The sequence below is a fragment of the Trypanosoma brucei genome, chromosome 7, assembly GCF_000002445.2.
Source record: "Trypanosoma brucei brucei TREU927 chromosome 7, complete sequence".
Lineage (NCBI taxonomy): Eukaryota > Euglenozoa > Kinetoplastea > Trypanosomatida > Trypanosomatidae > Trypanosoma > Trypanosoma brucei.
This window is the reverse complement of record NC_007280.1, coordinates 1,348,752-1,363,854: the sequence shown is the minus strand read 5'-3', so window position 1 is coordinate 1,363,854 and position 15,103 is coordinate 1,348,752. Positions and strand designations below refer to the sequence as shown.

General features: G+C 50.5%; 7 protein-coding genes across 7 annotated transcripts, besides 5 other annotated features; all 7 read right to left on the bottom strand.

Moving 5' to 3' along the window:
- Positions 1–15,103: part of a sequence feature (sequence corresponds to BAC RPCI93-27E10) that runs on past both edges of the window.
- On the bottom strand, positions 415–909 carry Tb927.7.5170 (60S ribosomal protein L23a; the record flags this gene model as incomplete). Its single annotated transcript, XM_841047.1, has 1 exon — positions 415–909. One exon carries the CDS (start codon positions 907–909, stop codon positions 415–417), a length of 495 nt encoding a protein of 164 aa, XP_846140.1.
- Tb927.7.5160 (deoxyuridine triphosphatase, putative) lies at positions 1,569–2,432 on the bottom strand (the record flags this gene model as incomplete). The annotated part of the gene is made up of 1 exon (XM_841046.1): positions 1,569–2,432. One exon carries the CDS (start codon positions 2,430–2,432, stop codon positions 1,569–1,571), a length of 864 nt encoding a protein of 287 aa, XP_846139.1.
- Positions 2,639–2,683: a microsatellite.
- Positions 3,311–7,675, bottom strand: Tb927.7.5150 (hypothetical protein, conserved; the record flags this gene model as incomplete). Its single annotated transcript, XM_841045.1, has 1 exon — positions 3,311–7,675. The coding sequence occupies one exon, from the start codon at positions 7,673–7,675 to the stop codon at positions 3,311–3,313; it is 4,365 nt and encodes a 1,454-aa protein (XP_846138.1).
- Positions 4,044–4,064: a sequence feature (GC_rich).
- Positions 8,085–8,114: a sequence feature (AT_rich).
- On the bottom strand, positions 8,248–9,660 carry Tb927.7.5140 (hypothetical protein, conserved; the record flags this gene model as incomplete). Its single annotated transcript, XM_841044.1, has 1 exon — positions 8,248–9,660. One exon carries the CDS (start codon positions 9,658–9,660, stop codon positions 8,248–8,250), a length of 1,413 nt encoding a protein of 470 aa, XP_846137.1.
- Positions 9,874–9,913: a microsatellite.
- Positions 10,394–11,110, bottom strand: Tb927.7.5130 (hypothetical protein, conserved; the record flags this gene model as incomplete). The annotated part of the gene is made up of 1 exon (XM_841043.1): positions 10,394–11,110. One exon carries the CDS (start codon positions 11,108–11,110, stop codon positions 10,394–10,396), a length of 717 nt encoding a protein of 238 aa, XP_846136.1.
- Positions 11,740–12,915, bottom strand: Tb927.7.5120 (hypothetical protein, conserved; the record flags this gene model as incomplete). Its single annotated transcript, XM_841042.1, has 1 exon — positions 11,740–12,915. The coding sequence occupies one exon, from the start codon at positions 12,913–12,915 to the stop codon at positions 11,740–11,742; it is 1,176 nt and encodes a 391-aa protein (XP_846135.1).
- Tb927.7.5110 (hypothetical protein, conserved) lies at positions 13,370–15,079 on the bottom strand (the record flags this gene model as incomplete). The annotated part of the gene is made up of 1 exon (XM_841041.1): positions 13,370–15,079. The coding sequence occupies one exon, from the start codon at positions 15,077–15,079 to the stop codon at positions 13,370–13,372; it is 1,710 nt and encodes a 569-aa protein (XP_846134.1).

Here is a 15,103-nt window from a genome sequence, read left to right as displayed (position 1 = left end):
CCGTGTCAACACTACCAACCAACAACAATGTGGTAATCCGAAGAAAAAAGGGATTGGGTCGAAGATGACAGAAATGAGACTCAAACGGCATATTTCATCTCATATTTTAAAACCGTTTAAAACTTCCTTCTTATATTGTTTAACATTCCCTCCGCAACTTCACCCTCGCCATACTTCCAAGAGCAGTCTGCACTCCGACCTCCGGCGCAACCTTTCTTTTGTCACTCCCATCCTTCCCACAGCTATACTTTGGTAGGTGGGATAAAAAAACAAATAAAAACATACACGACAGTTCGTGGCTGTTTCTCTTTCATCCTCTCCTACCATACGGTGCAAAATACTGAAGGAATCGTATCCACACAGTACCATACAAAGTTGCTTGAGGAAGTAAGAAACCCCTACAGATCCACCACACTAAACAAGACCCATCTTGTTTGCCGTGTCGAGCGCATCGTATGACGCAGACAGGCGAATATAGGCCTTCTTCAAGCCGTCAGGTCGAATGAGTGTGTTCACCTTCACCGTCTTAACCTGATACAATTTGCGGATCGCCTTCTTGATCTCAGTCTTGTTAGCACGAGAATCCACAATGAAGGTTAGGGTGTTGTTCTCCTCAATCTTCTTCATCGCCTTGTCAGTGGTGAGGGGGTAGCGGATGATCCGGAACGCGTCCCACTTATTCTTAATGGCACTTACGTTGCTGCTGGGTTTCACGGTCGCGGGCCTGCGGTACGTGTGCGGGCGGCGAAACTGCGGACGGGTGTATGCCTTGCGTTTCGTTACCTTCACCACTTTCGTGGGTTTCGCAGCAGCAGCAGGCGCACCCTTCTTGGCCACCTTTTTCGAAACAGCGCTCTTGGGCGCACTGTTCTTCTTCGAAGCAGCAGCAGAAGCAGCTTTAGCGGGCATCGTTCGCTCCTTTATTTTCTACGATCTGCTGTCCCTTTTCTTTACTCCCCACACCTTGGGTAAGCCGGCACCCCCAAAAAAAAAAAAATTTCCTCGTACAAATTTAAAATTGGTAAAGAGGGTAGAAGAGGACAGTGTAGCAGAGACGAAGTAAAGAGAAAGATGCGACAAATTCAGAAGCCCGTCAACTGGTGCGTGTGTCACACACAGTTTTTGTTTGCGATAGATCATTTGCCCCATGTGCGGTGATAGTTGGAGGTAGTACAGCCACCTTAGTATTCGGTCAGAACGACCACTTCGTCTCCTTTTGCCTCCTCCTCCTTTTCAAGCCTTGCTCAAGTATGCGATGTGGGTAGACCCCTCACTACAAATAAGCTGAATGAACTTCGCCAAATCTCCCGCGGCAACCCACACCCGTGCTCACAATGGGCGAAAGCACCGGTAGTGATGGTCGTTATTCAACTCTTTTCGAAGACCCCAGCGCGTGTGTGGAAAACAACGCACCTAATATTCCGTATCTCACGTCTATTTACTATCACCACCATTGTTATCAATCCCCTCACACTTAGTGATTTGTTACGCCACGTTACATCCGTCTATACTTTTAACAATAATGGGGTGACTCGGTAGCTCAATCATGGTTTCTCTACGGGAAGCGCTTACGACTTTAGCCAGTGCCCAATGTTTAACCGCTCCTCCTTCGGGGTACCAAAGGCATCATAAACGCGGTGCATGATGTCATCCCATTTTGTTTTGTAATTCCCTTCGTTAGTCACGTCGTCAAGGGAAAACGGAGATATGCACCCATGGAGTAGCTCATTGTCCTCCACGCCTTTTTGCACCTTTACGTACGTGCCATCTTTGTAGCCCTTCATCTGACGGATACCGTTGAGTGTATGTTTCGCCACATAATAGGCAACGAGGTTGAAACCAATATCGTCCGCAGCTGCGATAACGGCTGATGTCACGAGTTGGAATCGTTGAAGGCTGGCTAGTCGAATAATGTTCTGAAAACTTGCTAGTGCGTTATTTGTATCAGAGAGGGGGAAGAACATAAAGTCCGCCAGGTCACACTCGTCAGCAGACACGGGCGCTGAAAGAGAGGAACCTGGGGTTTCGACGCATGCCACATATTCTGCTCCCCCTGCTGCGGGCAGCGCACGAGGTTGGTCAAAGTAGCACCAATGCTTCCCTGATTCTCCATTCGAGCCTGCCTCGGCTTTGTGGACCGCCCCCGAGTTTTCGTCACTCACCTGCATGGCACCCGACAAGGAAAAATGCAGAATGTCCGTGAGCTCAATCTTCACATTTTGTAGGTCTGGTTGTGCCTTCACATTCTTCCACCACTTCCACGGATAAGAGTCGAGTAATTCCGCAGCTTCCATAGTAATAGCCAGTGACCAGTCACCCGGTCGCCGCAACTGCCTCCAATTCTTGTCAACTACGGTGTTGAGGCCGTCCTGAAGTTCAGCGAGTGACCGCAAAATCAACGGTGAAAGTGACACTCTGCGGGCGTTCTTCATCGGGACAAACTTTTATATCTAATGATGACTTTGTTTGTAAGTTGGAAACAGTAATTCTATTTTTCTAAAGTGTGTCGCTTCGCTCTCCTTCGGGAATAATCCCCTTATTCCCTCGCTTATCTTGGGAAAACGCACGGGGGTAACGAAGTGTGACAATAAGGCAAAACAAAAAGATAAAGCAAAACACATACAACGGCGTACACGGCACACATATGTATACACACAGTACATATATATATATATATATGCATGAACATGACAGCAACAAAGTGAAACTTTCCACCACGTAAAGGCTTCTCCCCCCCCCTTCTTTCAGCAACTGCGGCATTCCTCTCACATTACAATATCCATGCGCCTCACCTCCTCAACGTCACACGCCGGCTGACGATCGGCTTCCGTCTTTTCCAAAAAGGAGGAAACAATAGTATTATTAAAAGCAGTGACGACAAAATTAAAAACTATGGCGATGTTCTAGTGAGTGAAGAACGGCACCGGAGGCGGAAAAACGAAAAGAGACAACCGGTGAAGACAGAAAGAGGAAAAGAAGGTACGAACTCGGTGCGTCAACCACGACATCATTTCAGAAGCATCAAATACGAAACGGCCACGAACTCGCAGACGCGCGACTTTAACAAAAAAACAAAGTGGATAAGCAACAGCAACTTATGGCAATTTGTTATTTTCCCATCCATCCACTTCACCACTGCACCACGACGGGTACGGTCTCATCGGCCGCCAAAAGCATTTCATCTCTTGTCCCCACTGCAGGGGTACTTGTCAAAAGAATTGTCAACAGCGCAACGGAAATATCTGCGTATGGCATTCCCCTGTATGGTATTTTTCAGTACCCCGTCAGAACCCTTCTATTCTCTTTCCGGTCATGTTAGCGGCGCAAGGTAGTGTAGCAACATATTGTACACGTGAAACAGTGTCACACCTCCTTTACTGGTGTCACCTCCTGTTCGCGAGTGTAGCGGCTCCTTAAAAGTTTGTTCCTTCGCTGAGTCTTCTTTTTTGCTAATGGGACCGACCGGTTCTTCCCTTGTGCCACATGGAGATTCCTCCCTATCTTCATCATCATCATCGCTGTCCTTTCCCTCCGCACCACCCTTCTCAGCCAACACCTCCTTATTAACAACACTCAACAAATTCAATGAAGACATCAGCTTCTCCACTCGATTCCTTGTGAGGTCCGAGTTTATGGCCGGCATGGCCCGTGACTCCCCTTGAGAATCAAAGAAAGAGCCAATCAACCCCAGCATGAGCATACTTAAATCATTTTTGCCTTCATTAGGGGTGCAGGGGGGACTAAAATCACTGCCGGCCGTGGAATCCTCCGCGGATTTTCTGCTACCTTCCTTCTGCCCTGCCCCCTCCGACTGTTGATCATCAGGTGGTGTTGCAGCGCCGGACACCCCACCTAAGTTAGTTTCGCGTATATACACCCTTTCCCTTGATTCCACGGTGTTAGGCGGGAAGGCCAAAGCCTCGATGTCAAAAGCATAAGGTCCTTTACCATGTTGCTGCTTTCCTTGACAACCTCCAGTACACGTTAGCCACTGAAGGATAAGCATAGACGAAATGCCATCTGCATTCTCATCACTCCCCGATCCCGGGGGGCGGCCGGCCGCCACCGGAAAGTTCACACCTCCAACGAAGAGAGGCGACCAGAACCGCACGAACAATGCAAAAAAGAACACTTGCTGCCGAACCATATTTTCGGCCCAGCGGCTGGCTTCTGGGGGAAGGCCGTACACCACATTCCACGTCTGCGGCCGACACAACACATCCCGAAGCAGGCGATATATAATGAACTGCAAGAGAGCAACGGCACCAACATAATTCCCACCACCAGCCGATAAAATGGCTACGACAGACTCCGTTTGAGGGGACACACAACCTCGCGAAGGGCATCGTTTTGACGTGTACCCTGGAGACTGAGGGCTAGTATCACCATCAGAAGGTGAATTGGGTCGCGCAGAAGCCCATCTTTCATTCACAACATAGCTGGGAACAAGCAAATGCTCCTGGAAGTAAGCCAAAACGTTCAACATTATTTGCACAAACAAGTGAAACAAAAACAGCTCGTCGTCGTGGTTAAATTTGCGTCCTATGGGGAACTTCGGATAGTTACCAATCCTACTTCGTAAGCACCAAAGCGGTGACGTAGGCATCGGCAACGGGGCACACAGCAATACCGCTTCCTCCGCAGTACTGGAGCCCGAGGTGAACGAGTTTTGCACAAGCGACAGCAAAAAGGGAGCGAGCCGCGACTCGTTGACGGCCGATATCTCGAGCAGCCGCACGACCGCGTCGCGGGGATCGCTTGCATCCACCATGCGGTTGTCCGGTGCCATCGTCATCGGTGCAGTCGAAGTGCCGGCCTCCGTAACAGGGAAAACTAAGGCATCGCAAGGAAGCAAATCTCGCGCAGAGTCAAGGCGATACCCAAGGCTCAATGTTGCCGCCATCCAACCCTGCACAATACGCGGCAGAGCACGACGCAATTCTTCCACATACTGCACGCGGAACGCCTGAGCACTCTGCAAAAGCAGTAACTGCGACAACGCCCCACCACGAGAAAGGTATGCGATCCATACGGACGTGCTCAACACATCAGCGAGCATCAGCTGCATCGCACTTAGTGCCCACGGATTGCCCACTAAAGTATAAGTTGACGACGACGACCGAGAACCACAGTCAAAAAATTTCGGATGCATTTCACTGAACTCTCCAGAAAGCATAAATCCCACGAGGCTCTGACGCTGCCGTATTGTGGTATGCATAAGTGATAAAAACAAACGATGCAGTGTTACGTCAAGTGACTCAATCACCAGTGAGTTGGAGAGGAGAAAGGACGCACACTCCGCCTGGTTTGCGAGTTGCTCCAAAGCTTCTTGCTGTTGTTGTTTAGCGAGTTCTAGCGGTAGCACATCATAGCCCGTCATGGCCGCTACGAAACGTAACACTGACGTTAGAAGAAGTCCGTGTACGCGCGTGCAGCCGTTGGAATAGCGGAGAAAACTGTATTGCTCGGGTACGAGCACCGGGCCCGCGGAAGACTCGCCCGGGCGTGTCGCACAGCTGCCTGTATTCTGAGGCATGAATAACCTTGAGGAAGCTGGGGCAAGCAAAAGTTCAGCAAGCAGTGCATAGGAAGAACGTGGTAATATCTTGAGTCGTTGTTGAAGTTCTCGGCAAACGCTGTTGTTCCGGCGTGCAACCTCACCACACATCTTAACACTATAACCTTTCCCTTTTGTGAGATATATGTGCCGCACGTCGTGTATCAAGTGCTCAATCATAGCCCTACCGGTTGTCGCCAGACGGCTGTTCGTGCAGCGACTGAAGTCCGTCTGCAAGTACATGAGACTGGGGGTGAGAAGAACAAGTAACCGCGTGTCACAGCCTGCAAACCCGAATCGGTCGAGGCGGCGCACGGTCCGAATGGCATCAGCTGCCATAACAACAGCTCGCCGGAACCGCGAGGGATCACCACCTTCAGCCCCCGTCCCGTGGCTCAAGGCGCGTGGTTGTAGTACCTCACACGCAAATTTATCCAAACGGTCATGCACCCACAGCACCGCAGTAGAACTCGGGGGCATCCTTGGTGTCACCACAGGTTCCGATTTGGTGCAGCCATTATTATGGTCAGTAGCAGTTACTTTTCCCGGTGATCCCGTCCTTTCCAGCTTCGTGTTACCCGCCTTTGGAGAAGAATCGAGTCCGCTATCATCTTCATTGCTATCGTTAGCAGGACAAGCAGCAGTGCCGATAGAGGGGTCAGTGCGCCACAGGTTCTTCTGTCTCTCTAATACTTCTAGTATGGCACACACAAGAAAATCACTCGCGATGAGTGTCCCCTTGTACGAATCGAGACGAAGCTGGAGTTTCTCCATCTCAGCATCAAGCCATACGGCGTGTAGATGGAAGAACAGCTGCGATCCACATTGTACACGGCCAAATCTTAGAAGAAGTTGAATTAGTGGTATGTGCAGGCTTTCACTATACATCAGTGGCATGACAAGGGTTTGCACGTGCATCCGAATTGAATGCACAAGTAACTCCTCCAGTTCTAGTACAAGAGATAAGCACCCTTTCGCGTCAGCCTCTGCCTCTGAACTGCGTAACAGCTCCGCTGTTTCCATATACCGTCGCTCTGCAATCGATTGCATCACTTCCTGCCTCAGCACATCCACAAACACAGCAATATCCTGAGACTTAGCCTTCTCAACCTTATCATCCGATTCTTCTCCAATGCCTCGCTGCGCAGCCCATCGATGGTGATAACCTAACGCTGAGTCTCCGACGGCTGATTCACCGCCAGACAAAATCATTGTCTGCCATAAACTCACCGACGTAGTGTTGAGGGAGCGTGTGGTCACAAGAAGACATCCCCCACTTCGACTCCACCCCCTACCGTCAGCATTACCGCCAGTACTATTGCTATAACCAGCACCACTCCCAGGGGTGCCGGTGTCTTTGCTTGGTTGAGCTGCAAAAGCACCAGCAAGGCCCCTTCGGGGCTGCCGGCGCGCTAAGTTCGTGGCAATGAGACTCGGTCGAGTCCGTGGTTTGATAACACGATTGCCGGAGTCGTCATTGGAACCACTGCTACAGCCCAAGCCGCTACTGAACATCGAGAAACCCAATGCTGATGAGGTGCAAGCATCGGTCCCCTCTTCGACTACACCACCTTTCCTACCGCATGTGGCAGATTTACTTATAGTCGATATGACAGCCTTCGTTCCCTGAACGCTGCTCTTCAGGGACTCTACCAGCGAGCTTGCGCGGTTCACATCACGAAAGAGTTGCAGAAAGTCGGAAGTGTGTCCAAAGACAGCGGCGTGTAAACGGCGTGTTGCTATGTTGTAATCCTCCGAGAGATTCTGATCAAGCTTAAGGAAATTGTAACGTGCTTCAGCAATCATGTCAGTTAGTAACGCATTTTTATCAAAAGGCACGGTGGTACCCCCTGTAGCTGAAGCACCTCCAGCGTACCGAGTTTTCACGAGGTTCTCACGAGCGTCCGCATCCTTCTCAGCTCTCTGAATCTCCTTCGTACGATCCTGCATCCTCGACAGCAGTTCGACGGCGTCTGCGGGGGACGCAACACTACGGCTGAGTTCATCTTCAGCAGCCCTAGACACTCCGCCTACAGCTCCTTTTGGCGCTCCAGCATTCAGAGTATTCCCGCTGGAGAGGTCCAAAGAACAACCCCGTCTCCGGCTTTTTGCCGGCATATGATACGAATAAATATCGACCTTCAGAGTCACCTATATGTATCTGGCTGTATCTGTATTATTGGTATATATATATATATACGTTACGTTCTTGATTATCGACACGTCAGCGCACAACGCTGCGCACTGCCTTTCAGACGGCGGAGGAAACGGTCTGTGGCGTAAACACTTTGCCTCAACCCTCTGTGGTTACTTGGTTTCTGTATAATTCGTACCTGATACAATACGCAGAGGAGATACACCGTGAACGGAAGAAGAGTAACAATAAATTACCCGGCTAAAGTAAAGTGGAGACACAATACACAAAACAAGCGGAAGGTAGAGCATACACAGGTGGTGAAATGATTCATCTCATAACGAACGAAAAAAGTCAGTCTAATGTTTGTTCCATATCACCGTATCCCCCTCCAAAATATATATATATATTACTATAATAAAACTGTTTCTCATCCTTGCGAGGCAAAATTCATTAAAACAGCCGTGGTGCTGCACCAGGGGCTGCCATACATGCGTGTACACACTAACTGGGAGGTCTTTCAAACGCTCAAATTAAAGTGTAAAGCTATTGTACCTTATACAATCCCTCCAGTGCTGTTCTTACCGCCATCAGCTGCAGGTTCATCAACACCCGTACTGCTGGATGAAGAGCTGCCTTCACTGTCACGGTCACTAGAAGACGTTTCGAACCGCTCCGGTCGCTCCTCCACCTGGTCACAACGAAAACAAATAAGGCAATGTAAGTTTCCCCCACCCGCCTTTTTCGCCTTCCGCTTTGGCGGCGGCCCTGCTCGTCCCACAGTGGCTTTAGCGTCGGGGTCACTAGTTGGTGAAAGAACAGCTTCTGCATCCCGCGGCGGAACCGTTTCAGTGGGCTGTTCAACAGAAATAACGGCTCTTTTTTGACCTAACGGTTGCCCTCTATTTCCCTCCGACTCATGATCACGGTCCGTGTCACACCCTTTCTTTTTGGGAACACGTGTTTGTATTCCCAACTCTGGGCGGCGGATATTGTAAAACTCCGGTGATTGTGTCATAAGATCCTTGACAATATCGCTCCACTTCCGGGCGTACATTGCCTCATGCCGCCCCCGACTCACATCACCGATGAATACGGTTGTGTCGCAACTACTCTCAGGCACATTCGGTGCATAGCAATCTGCCTGCGCGTGGGGTATCTCCTGGTACCCGATCGGCACCATATAATGATTATGGCAATGATATATCACAGCTGCTTGGGGATTCTGTAAAACGTCCTTCAGTTGCCGCAGCGCTTCTTCAGCCGTACAGGCAGTGCGGGAAACCCCCTGTGGTTTATAAAGCACATACGCACGTCCCTTCACTGCAAAGTGCCGGTTAAGAGCGTGGAACCATCGGATAAGTGTGCCGTTCCCCGTGAACGGCCCCCACGATATGGCATCAAATGGCGGCGAAAAACCAATAATGGACATTACCTCCTCTTGAGAAACAGGAGGCCGGTCAGCACCCATTGGGTTTTCACCGATGCGGGTATAAAGATAATTCCACACGGAGGTTAGTGAAGTGATACCGCAGCTTTTCGGGTACTGCTTAGCTACAGCCAACAACCTCGGGATGCGCAGGCATACTCGTTTCTCCAGATCCTCACGCGTGGTAGGAAGATTCTTCGGAATCAAAGTTGAGGGATCAGCCATACCGTCAACATCGACAATTTGCAGATGACGATTACCTTCGCTGTCGGTGTTGTTACCAGAGCAAAATACCTGCTGGGAGTCCCCAATATTCGAGAAACTTGAAGTCGACAGTGTTTGCAGCTGGCCCCGTATTTTGCTGCATAAAATAGCCTCCCGCTCCTTTCTGGTGGTTTTGCGTTTCATCTTCGGCAACGTGAAATCAATGCTCCAAGCCTCTCCACCTTTTGGAGGTTTCTCCACCGACTTCTCAACTGCGCACGCTTGATTGATGACATCCGAATGAGCAACCGGCGGGACATCCTCCGTGGAGCCCATGTATCCCTTTCCCTAAGTACCAACGACACGTTCGGCCACCTTCCTCCTCCTCTTCCGTATAGTTAATGCGAACGTGGTTTTGCCTTATGCCAAAGTGGTGGTACACACACACACACACACAAACAAACGGAAATGCTCAGGCCCTCTGCTCCTGGGCCTCTTCACAACACTAACCATGAAGCACATAATGATAATAATAACACGCACACACGCATATATATATATATATATATATATATATGTAATATATATAGAAAGAGAAACAAAGGAACAAAAGAGTGAAAAAGATTAACTGCGAGAATTGGAGGCAGCGGGTTACACCAGACGCACAACTTAGACATACAGCTTCAATGACGGTTATCAACAAATGTACACTAGGTAACATTTAATCTAACTCAACCTAACCGGAAATAACTGGGGTGAATAACATAAATATTTCTTTTACGTGACACGCGGCTAATAAATAGAGGTTAAAAAAAAGGAAAACCGGCATCACCGATTTCGCCGAACCATGCCTTTAATGGGTCCAAATTACATGCATTCGCACAACACTCCATATAATGTCTCTTATGACCATGAAACGCATTACCCCACCCTTAAACCAACGATAGGAGGAAAATATCAGTACGCAAATGTATATGTACTGCTGCCCTTTACATTAGTTTCCTAGAACACCCTCGCGCGTGCTCTCCGAGCATTCAAACACAAGTCTTTTCCCCTCACAAAGTCCTCGTCACAAGGGACACTTTGAGACCCCAAATGGTGGTGGCCGCCCGCGCTCAAGTTCTTCCATCAGCTCCTTATAATCTTCGGCACTCATCGTTGCACGCCAATACGCCCTATGAACGGCACGACGAAACTCCGCATATTGATAGTCGCACCAGTGCAGCGTTCGCAACTTCCAAATATCAGGTGTCCAAACGAGCATCAAGCAACCAATGCAGAAGTACGGCACCCACGGCCGTTGTATGATCGGAACCCAACCGGGGTGACGAAGCTTAAAGAACCAACTGTTAAGTCGCTGCTGCTGGCCCCTCGAAGTGCCCGGAACCGCCGCCACCTCTGAGGAACGCTCCAACCGCATATGTTTGTGCTGGCCGTCCGATGTCCCGGTACACGCAGGCAAGCCACTAACCCCTCCTCCATCTGCCCCCGTAACCTCCAAGGTTGCTGTAGTGGACCCAAACCGTTTTCCGAAGTATGGCACTTTCGTCCACCAGTGGCGGGCATAGAGTTCCATGGCGCGAGCATTTGCCATATCACACGCCATTATTTCCTGTTGTATCGATCCGATGAACGCTTCTGCGGCCTGCAGAGACGCCGCATCACTACTACCAGGAACTGGACCGTCCTTCGGGAGGCCGAGCACGATGTTTCTTGTCGTCTCTGCAGCCGCTGTCTCGACGCCACCGAGAGCGTCGAGGCTGCTGCTGCCCCCGTGGTTGCTCATTACTGCTGATGGGTAGATTTTCAGGCAGCCAAAATTCGATATTTAACCTTGCACAAATTGTCGCGACAAAGTGCTACCGGTCGCCTGAGCACTGAGACTGGGTAGCATTTTTCCCATGGGAAGAGTTAGATACCATAAAAAGGGAGAAAAATGGGCATACACGTGCATGTGATACTGCAATGACAGCGCAGTGCTGTGGGGAATAGGTTGTAAATTATTGTCCGCCATAACAATAAAGGTGCATGCCCCATAAAAATGAACAGCTCGGTGTGACATCGCTAGAGCGCCGCCGCAACTCGTTGCGGCATGCCACCGACCGCCAGATACATCAATACCCCTCCCTTTTTTCAACTTCCTTAACGAGGACACGATTCACTTCCAATGCTGGGTTGACAACCAGCGGGTGTTAATGCAAACGCTCGGTGGCACAACACGAAAATTAACAGCAGAGAAAAAACAGAGAGGGAGCCCGCCAGGCACACACTAAGTAACGATATTCCAACCTGAGAAAGGATAAAAAGTCACGTATGAGGAGCAACAACAGCGAGGCACAGTAACACATATAGTCGCACCTGTTCTTCACCCCTCACACGGTGCCCTGCCGTTCTCAACTTCAGTTCACATCTTCTTTAGTGATTCCTATACACCTCCACAGCTCCGTCACCACGTCTCAACGCTGCGAGAATAAGGGCACTAGCAGCACTCACATTAAGGGACACCTCCTCTGGTCGTAGATGTGCGATATCTTCGGCTTCTTCACCGCGGGTACGGCACGTATTCCGACCATTCCCCCCAGCAACCAGTCCTCCATCCACCGCTGTAGACATGAAGTGGCTGCGTTCAGGCGCAAGTGGTATGTGCGCGGTATGCGTGCAAAGCCCCATAACCTCTGAAGGCAAACCAGCGCCTTCATTCCCTAGTAACAGCAAACGACGTCGAGGCTTGTTGACGGGACCGCAAGACACTGAGGGAAGTTCTCTCGCGCTGCACGTGGTCACGCCACGCCGCGGCATCGGAGACGTCGCGTAGATTTCCAGCAGGTGGCCGCCATCACGCGCTTTTTGTTGAGCAACAGTATTCTCGAGAAATGTTAACGTCGGAACAACAGCACGGTACACGCTCATGTACTCCATAAAACCCGCACTGGAGCGGCAAACAGCAGCGGTACATCCAGCGCTGTCGCTGCTAAGGACAATCCGCCGCAAACCCATGAAAAATGCAGATCTCATGATAGCACCAACATTGGCAGGATCAATCACGTGGTCAAGAAATACCACGTCATCTGTCTGTGCCCCACCTTCAGTCATGCCTCGTCCGTCTGCATCCCACACTCTTCTACCACTCTCCCAAGGGGACGCCACAACATCCCTCGGAGTGAAGGTTGACACTTCCAGCACAACGTTTTGGTTGCGTCGTTCGCCACAGAGACGCACTAACTCACGACGCTCCACGGGATGCACTGCAACGCTCAACGCGCGCGCAAGACGCACAATACGCTGCATGTTCGGGTACTGCTTGGGAATCCATACGTCATGTCCATCATTAGATTTTTCTGCATCATCATCACCATTTTTTTTGGTGTTGCAACTCGCCTCCAGGCGAAAGTCACGCACATAGAGGGAGCACAATTGCCGACGGTGTGGATGGAGCCTTCGCGGGGCCACATAGAATGCGCGCAATGTGTTGAGTACGCTGTGGGTCCCGCAAAGGCGGTCGAAATCCTGCGGTGGTGGCTTCGGTATGGGGCTCCAGCGACGTCCCGTGGCTTTGTTAACTGCGTGAAGTCTCTGGCTCCATCTCTGCATCGCAAGCTGATGAAAAGGGCATTCCCGTGCAAGTTAGGCACGCATGCAGCAAGAGGGAAGTAATGAACAGAGGTGAAGGGTTAGAAAAACTCAGTAAGATAAAAATACAAGTAAATATGTCATAATACACCGTGACAACAGTGGGTACAACAGCTTTGGAGAAATCCTAAGTCTGCACGCATACATACAATTTTGGTAAGCGTGTTCAAGGGTAGTAGGGTGAGAACCTCCCCCGGCTCCCCGTTACGGTCAGGATACACGAAGCACCAGGTGGTGTTTCCCTCCTCTTCCTCCTGACTTATGGTGGTCCATTAGTCGCTTGCCCCACTCTCTTAGCCCAATACCCTGCACATACACACACAATACCTGCATATTTCCTCCCCTCCACAGGAACATATCTGCCAGGCCTTAACTCTTCCCACCTTTATTCGATCCAGCCGAGCATGCATAAAATTCACTTCACTATCTTGGGCATCAGCGTCACATAGTTTTGAAGAATGCTTCTCCAGTTTTTCTTGTAACGTCGTAATATTTTCATGGCAAATCTGGAACTCATGTAGGCAACCTGACCTCGTTCCCGCACACCGTAGTTAAGCAGCGTCGCGTGGTGATCAAGTTCCTCCATCACCTGCAGCCGCCTATCACGCAGGAACTGCTGGACATCATTTCCTTCGGCAATTGTACGCGCAAGGCAGAAGCAGTCTGTGAAGCCTTGTGCATCGGCGACATCAACTGCGTCAAAAGCTGCGCCATGAGCCGCGTGCGCAACTTTAATAACCCTCCCACCACCCTCCGACCAGTGCGGCATAAGGAAGAGCGGAGTGCGATACACGAGCGCACTACTCTTCGTGAAGTGTTGCTGCATGTGTGTCATAATTGGACGGAACATCGTGTGTGAAACATATCCAGGTATACCGGACGTCCAGTGCATAACTACGTCATCCCAGAATTGCTTTGTGCTACTACTCTTCAACCGTGGGTCCGGTGTGCTGTCAGGTATAGTAATGGTCACATTGTAGAACAACTTCGTTGCCATCATAGTCGGACGCACAGTCATCTTCGCATCACGAGGAGTGAGAAGCTCAACAATCTCCTGAGAGCCAGGGGTGAAACGCTTCTCAAACCGACCCAACTCAGGTAACGGAGGTACACACATCTCCAACCATCGCACTGCCTTTGCTTGTGCTTCACGGAACTTTTCGGCGTTTTCTGCACGCAACTGAAGCTCCTCGTTAGTGATCGTCAGCTCAGGTACACGCTCCTGGCTACGCCCCGTGCATATAAGGCCCAGATAGTCCTGATGGTGGCCGCTCGCAAAGCGAACGCGAACACCTCCCGAGTCCAGCGCTTCAAGCCCACCACGGTCAATAAGCGGCTTCGGCAACACGTGGCAGCTGTGCACCCCGACCTCGCACAGTGAGAGAAGTGCACGCTCCAACTTTAGCCTATCACAGCAGAAAAATGTGGGGCTTTCGCCCTTTTCACGAAACTCATTAAGGTCGATATCACACATGTCGTTTCCAACATGATCAAAGGTGAGGATACGTCCAACAACGCTGCCGCTTGGAACACTGACGTTCAGCACATCACCCATTACCTGCGTTAGCGAGGGTGTCAACACAACTGTTCCGCGATCGGCGTCATTACTGCTGATATGATGCGCCAGGTCACATTCGAGACCATGGACACGAAGGCACAAAGCCATGAAGGGTGCCATCATCCCATCGCCAACAACCAAATACTTACCCTGCGATGAAACTTCACTACTTGGACGAACAAAAGCCGAAATATCACCCCGTCGCGCACCGTAAGGAGACACTCCTTGTCTCTGGTCGGCACGTGAGCAAGATGTCACCGCAGTCACCGGTGAGGTGGTTGAAGAAGATGGTCCAGCAATGTGGTGCCCTTTTGAGCCTGCCGCTAAGGCCCGACTGCCGAAGAGGGCGAGTCGCCGCGAACGCTCAGAGGATGAAATCGCCCCTGTTGTACTCTCCCGAGAGGTTGGAACATCAGTGAATTCATCAGACTGTTGGGCCGCAGGTGCACATGGTAATTTTGACGATAAAGAAGTGGATGTGGAAGAAGGGGAAGAACAATCGCTGTCGCTATGACCGTCACCGGCGCCTCCCTTCTCACCGCTAGAGCGATCACCACCCACCACCATGCTCTTCTGTTACCCTAAAAAGCA